The sequence below is a fragment of the Nannobrachium achirus genome (genome assembly GCF_963921795.1).
Source record: "Nannobrachium achirus genome assembly, chromosome: 15".
Classification (NCBI taxonomy): domain Eukaryota; kingdom Metazoa; phylum Chordata; class Actinopteri; order Myctophiformes; family Myctophidae; genus Nannobrachium; species Nannobrachium achirus.
Window position 1 is genome coordinate 20,680,044 of NC_137822.1, and position 6,000 is coordinate 20,686,043.

Sequence of the window (6,000 nt, forward strand, 5' to 3'; positions counted from 1 at the left end):
GATGCTGTTCACAGCTTTCAAACAAAAAAATCCGCTTGGAAATCCGTTCAGGCATTCATGATTTATGGGCCATTATGTTTTCTTCAGATGTAAACAAACATGGCTGCCATGTTTGAAAGAATGGGTTGGTATAGAGCATCGCAGCGGAAGTGGATTCCTGGGGTCACTACGTCATTCCCCATTCATTTTCGCCATAGACTTTTACAAAAATATTTATAACAATTATGTTAAGCCTCGAACCAAGCCATCCAGGATGGAGGTGAATCATGACCATATAACCTTTTTTTCTATGAAAAGAACATTTTGAAAATCGCTAAACAAAGGGTAGTTATTAAATGTAGTATATCAAATAATGTAATATTAAAATATGTTTTCACATAGGATCAAAGGTTATATGGTCATGATTCACCTCCATCCTGGATGGCTTGGTTCGAGGCTTAACATAATTGTTATAAATATTTTTGTAAAAGTCTATGGCGAAAATGAATGGGGAATGACGTAGTGACCCCAGGAATCAACTTCCGCTGCGATGCTCTATGGGGGTTAAACATGCAATTTCGCGATCGCGATCATGCCTAATACATTTCTGGAGGTCCAAAAAAAGAAATTGAAAAAAAAAATGATTTTTTTTTTTTTTGTTTTTTTTTTTTTTTCAAAAACGGCCCAAACTCGGGAAACTCGGGGTTGGCACAGCGTTGGTATCAATACAAACTCGGGAAACTCGGGATTGGCACCAGATGTGTTAAGTTAATCATCTGGGGATCCCCCAAAATATTGACCCACAGGTTGAGAACCACTGCGTTAAGTAACGGTGCTCTCAACGAGGAGGGAGGTGTCAGCACTTCAGCCCGTATCTTCTCTCTCTCTAACCCTCTTATCTGCGTGTCTTTTTACCGTGTTCCCCCCTCTTATCTCCCGCTCCAGTCTAAAGTGGAAGGCTGTGAGAAGTGCAGTAATCTCTTCAACAAGGAGGGCCGCGTGCGGCCTCCGGCGGGGACAGCGCCCCCTGGGGGTCCAGAGGAGACTGACGAGGAGAAGGAGAGCCTCAAGAACCAGCTGAGGGAGATGGAGCTGGAGCTGGCCCAGACCAAGCTGCAGCTGGTGGAGGCCGAGTGTAAAATCCAGGTACAGTGCACGCGCACGCACGCACACACACACACACACACACACACACACACACACACACACACACACACACACATACACACACACACACACACACACACACACACACACACACACACACACACACACACAAACACATGGCAAACGTGTAATTTCTCTTTTTGGTCACGAGCTGAAAAGTTTGGGAACCACTGTACTATATCGCCGTTGTCGGGTGGAAACCCCAAACCACAGTTTCAAATGTGTACGTTCTTTCGCAAAGTAAAGCCCTGCTTCATCATACAAGGCCGTCGCACAAAAGTAGTGAAAGCAGCAGATCTACAAGCAAGGCAAGGCTTGTAGATCGGCTGTTTTCACTAGTTTCTGATCATTTTTAAAATGATAAATGCAAACGAACAGTTTTGGACATACAGGGTTTCCACCCGACAGCGACGATATACATGCTTAAATTTGACTGTTTTTTCAATCAAGGCAGTGGAACACCCCATCAGCTAATACAGTGGTTTTCAACCACTTTCATGTCAAGGTCCATTATTGACTCTGCATTTGAGCCACCAATGGACCACCATTTGATGAGATTAGCCTCTCGGACCCAGAAAAACGTAGAATCTTTTCTTGTCGTTGGAATACGATTTTGTCCACAAAGACAGCCTCCCTCCCCTCTCCTCTCCTCTCCTGTCCAGGACCTGGAACACCACCTGGGCTTGGCTCTCAACGAGGTGCAGGCCGCCAAGAAGACCTGGTTCAACCGAACGCTCAGCTCCATCAAGACCGTTACCGGGACCCAGGGCAAGGAAACCACCTAACCTGATACCCCACAAGATCTCTCTCTCTCTCTCCCTCCCTCCCTCTCTCTCTCTCCCTTATTACTTATAGCTGTACCCAGACCCTGACAGGTGCTCGGTGCAAGGGGCAACGAATGCCTATAACCTAACGTCCTGAAAGCTCTGAACGCCCTAACCTGTACCTCCACCGGTACCTAACTTGAACTTGAACATTGACACTTAAATCCCCAGGACTATAGACTGTGTGATCCCCGTCTTTCTTCATCTTATCAAAACCTCTGCTTCCCCTTCATCTCTCGCTCTCTCTCTCCCCCTCCCCCCCTTTCCAGAACTCGCCTGATGAAAGTTTAACCCCCCCCCCGGCCTCCCCCCACCCCAGAGAAACAATTCAACTGATCAAAAGAAAGAAAATCGGGGGGGAAAACAAACGCTTCGTAGATTTCTTTCTTTCTTCTTCTTTTTTTGTACTACTACTGATATTTAAAGGATGTTAGGAACGCAAGGAGGGAAATATGGAAGCTCTGTTCTGACAGGATTAAAAGAAGGAAAAACACTCCATCGTCCCCCAACTACCATCTAAACTACTGGCACAAGTAAAACTACTCCCTGTAAAAAAAAATAAGCCTAGTTTTAGGTACGAGAGCTGATAGACGCCTTTGCCGAACTGAAAGTTTATTTTTTTTCTAATTTACGTTAAAACAAATACCTTTTCTTTTTCTATACGTATGTGTATGGAGATGCTTATGTAAAGAGGGATACGTGCATGTTTGTTTTCCTGTCGATCTGTGAGGTGTGTGTGTGTGTGCGTGTGTGTGTGTGTTAGAGAGAGTGTGAGCGTATACACGAATGTATACACGTGCTGTGCCGGGTCTTCCGGGTTACGTTGAAAGGACTTGTGTAAATGATGAACAAGACAACGCCGAACTGTGTTTTGTGCATATGTACGTACACTATTATGTCTATATGTCTATAAAACGAGATGGGAGAGGAGGTTTGATGCCTGATTTTCCTACTCCGCCGCGACAGCGCTGCTCAGCGCCGGAAATAGCAGATCTGCGTTGTGAGCGTGTAGATCTGCTATCGTCGGCGCACGACACGCCGTCGTACGACGGAGTATAAATTAAGCATGAGAATCCAGGAGGAAGATAAAGCACTATATTAGGTTATGAATGTGTGCAAGATTGCAAGGGGAAATGCTTTTTTGTTTTGTTTGTTTGTTTGTGTTTTCTCCAAATGTTCTGGTCTTTGTGTTGTTTAACCACTTAAGCCCTATATAATTTGTCATATGACATATAGCGAAAATAGACGATCTATGAGAGAAATTGCTCACAACGCGTGGCCTTGTGAGCTTGCAGATTGTCTGCTTTTGCTATTGTTTGCACATTTTCGCAAATTTGCCCACAAATGGGGTCGCCGGGGTTAGTGTGGTTAATTGTGTGTAATGCTTGATGTTGAGAAAGTTAACTTGTTGACGAGAGCCTTGATGTGAAGGTTGATAATGATAGCAGTGAAATAGTCACAGTAATAGGTGTGCTACTTTCCTACCACTGCGTACCTGGCATCACATTCACTTCTAAACATGAAATACGTGAGGTGTGCTTACAGTATTTAGATGGCCCTGCACAATGGAACTAAAGACATAGCTCCAAAACATGCATACTTTTTGCATGATAGGCATAGTAAATCAAGTGCACCTTATGTATTTCTGACAGTAAACATTTCGGGACGCAGGTCTAGGTTGGTTTTAGAGGCCCTCAGCGATGCAATACAGAGAATCGTGCATGTTTAGAATCCTAGCCATCCCCAAAGAGAAGTTGGTGTCAGACATTCGGACGAAGATGTGCACGCACGCACACACAAACATGCTTGTATTGCTAGACTTGTGAGGACATCATTGTAGGTAGGGCTGTCACGATTATGACATTTTACAATACGTGACGATTAATTGTCACTCAAATAATTGCGATTAACTATTTAATTGTGCTTTTGTCGTTGACAATTACATTTCTGTTTGGCTTGTAGGCTTTGAAGTTGCACATGGCAGATAATAACTTAAATAACCTAAATATACAAAGAAATTACATATTTGACAACTTTACACTTAAAAAAAAAAGAACATTGATAGTGGGAAAATAGCCGATCTACAAGCTCACAGCGACGCGCTGTGAGCTTGTAGATCTGCCATTTCCACTATTTTTGAAAATGTTTGTCAAACAATTGTGACAGGCCTAATTGTAGGACTCTCCTTTTGTATGAAACTAAACACGAATCAGGCATAACTCAAAACACCAGCCTCTAAACCTAACATCGTAAATGCTTCATCCTGACCTTAACCTTAGCAAGTACAGTAATACAAGTACACACAAACAAACTGACACTCTCTGTATACTGGAGCGTAATGGTGCCGGAGTGAACATAACGTCGTTGTCGTGTGGAAACCTTGTATGTCCAAAACTGTTCGTTTTGCATTTATCATATAAAAAAGATCTAAAATAGTGAAAACAGCCGATCTGCAAGCACACAACGCCTCGCACCGCGAGGCGTTGTGTGCTTGTAGATCTGCTGTTTTCACTACATTTGTGCGACGGCCTTGTCTGACGAAGCAGGGCTTTACTTCGCGAAGAAAACGTACAAATGTGAAACGTGGAGATACGAGGTTTCTGCCCTGACAGTGACGATAAATACCTTTGAACCCCTCCTCCTCCACCTTCCAGGCGCCAGCTGCTCAGCGACCTCTGAACCTTGACCTTGACTGGCCGAGTCACGCCTGACACTCTGTTATGTTAGGTGACGGAGCGTTCTGTTTGCTAGCTCGCTTGGCTTGGGTTGGTTTTCACTGGACAAGCAGACCTATAATATACAGTAGGCCACCCGCTTATACAATGTCACCAATGTCGGGTGGAAACCGTTCCTTTTTGTTGTTTTTTTAATGATTGTTTTTAAAACATTTTTAAAATGCTGAAAATGGATGTACAAGCTCGCAACGGATAGTGAGCTTGTAGATCTGCTATTTTCACTACTTTTGAGCGACACTGTTGTATAATGAACTAGGGCATTAATTTACAAAACTAAAAGAATATATATATATATATATATAGTAGAAATATGGAGATACAAGGTTTCTGCCCGACAGCAGCGATGACACAAATAGAGTGAGAGGTTTGTGTATACACACACACACACACACACACACACACACACACACACACACACACACACACACACACACACACACATTAATATAGCAGCATACACACTCACAAACATATGCAGATAGCATTGCACAGTATTCTGTAACGGCGGACGCACTACTCACAGACATATTACAAAGAGAGCAGTGGTTCAAGCATTTAGAGGTGTCAAGGACCCCCAAATTGATATGTATTTCCATGCGTACCCCATCTGAAAAGATTCTATGCCAGGGACCCCCAAAAGAAAAGATTTGTAGCAAGCTACCTTGACAGGCCATGACACATTGTCCATTTGTAGATTAGCTATTTTTGAATAGCCAAGAACTAAAATAGGACCCAAGAGTTTAATCACTTGAAGCTCAGTGTCAATATTCTGGGGGGAACATTAGCCAAAAATAGATTTTTTTATTATTATTTTTGGATAAAGAGATAAGCCTAGAGGGTTTAAAGTGTTAAAACCGAGGGGTCCCTGGGGGTCCCCGTGCCGCACACTTGAGAACCACTGCTCCAGAGAAGCTGTAAACATGACACTCACACACACACCCACCCATCTCATACCAGGCGGATGCATTACACACATGCATGCATAAAAGCACTGTGTGAGTGTGACATAGTGTAAAGTAGCTGAGGAACACAGCAGGGCAGCCCCCATCACTCACTGGATCACTTTGCACTGTCAAACCCACGCCAGGTCAAAGCAGGCCTCACCCTGGCAATCACTCAAGGACACACGGCAGTTAAGGGCTGGATCAGGTTGTGTGTGTGTGTACGCGTGTGTGTGCGTGCATGTGTGCCTTAACCCATAATATTAAGACCCCGAGGCAGATTCTACAAATGCGTCCTAAATCAGCACTCTTACAAAAATAGCAGATCTACAAGCTCGCAGCGCAACACAAATT

At 43.8% G+C, this 6,000-nt stretch overlaps 1 protein-coding gene across 2 annotated transcripts in view; it reads left to right on the plus strand.

Moving 5' to 3' along the window:
- rabgap1 (RAB GTPase activating protein 1) overlaps positions 1-4,389 on the plus strand; it is a 155,784-nt gene extending 151,395 nt beyond the window's left edge. For both annotated transcript variants that reach the window (XM_080742477.1, XM_080742478.1), the window contains 2 exons: positions 925-1,125; positions 1,809-4,389. In XM_080742477.1, the coding sequence (XP_080598603.1) occupies positions 925-1,125; positions 1,809-1,931 (324 nt within the window). In that variant the 3' untranslated portion in view covers positions 1,932-4,389. The remainder of the gene's footprint in view (positions 1-924; positions 1,126-1,808) is intronic.
- The last annotated feature ends 1,611 nt before the right edge of the window (positions 4,390-6,000 follow it).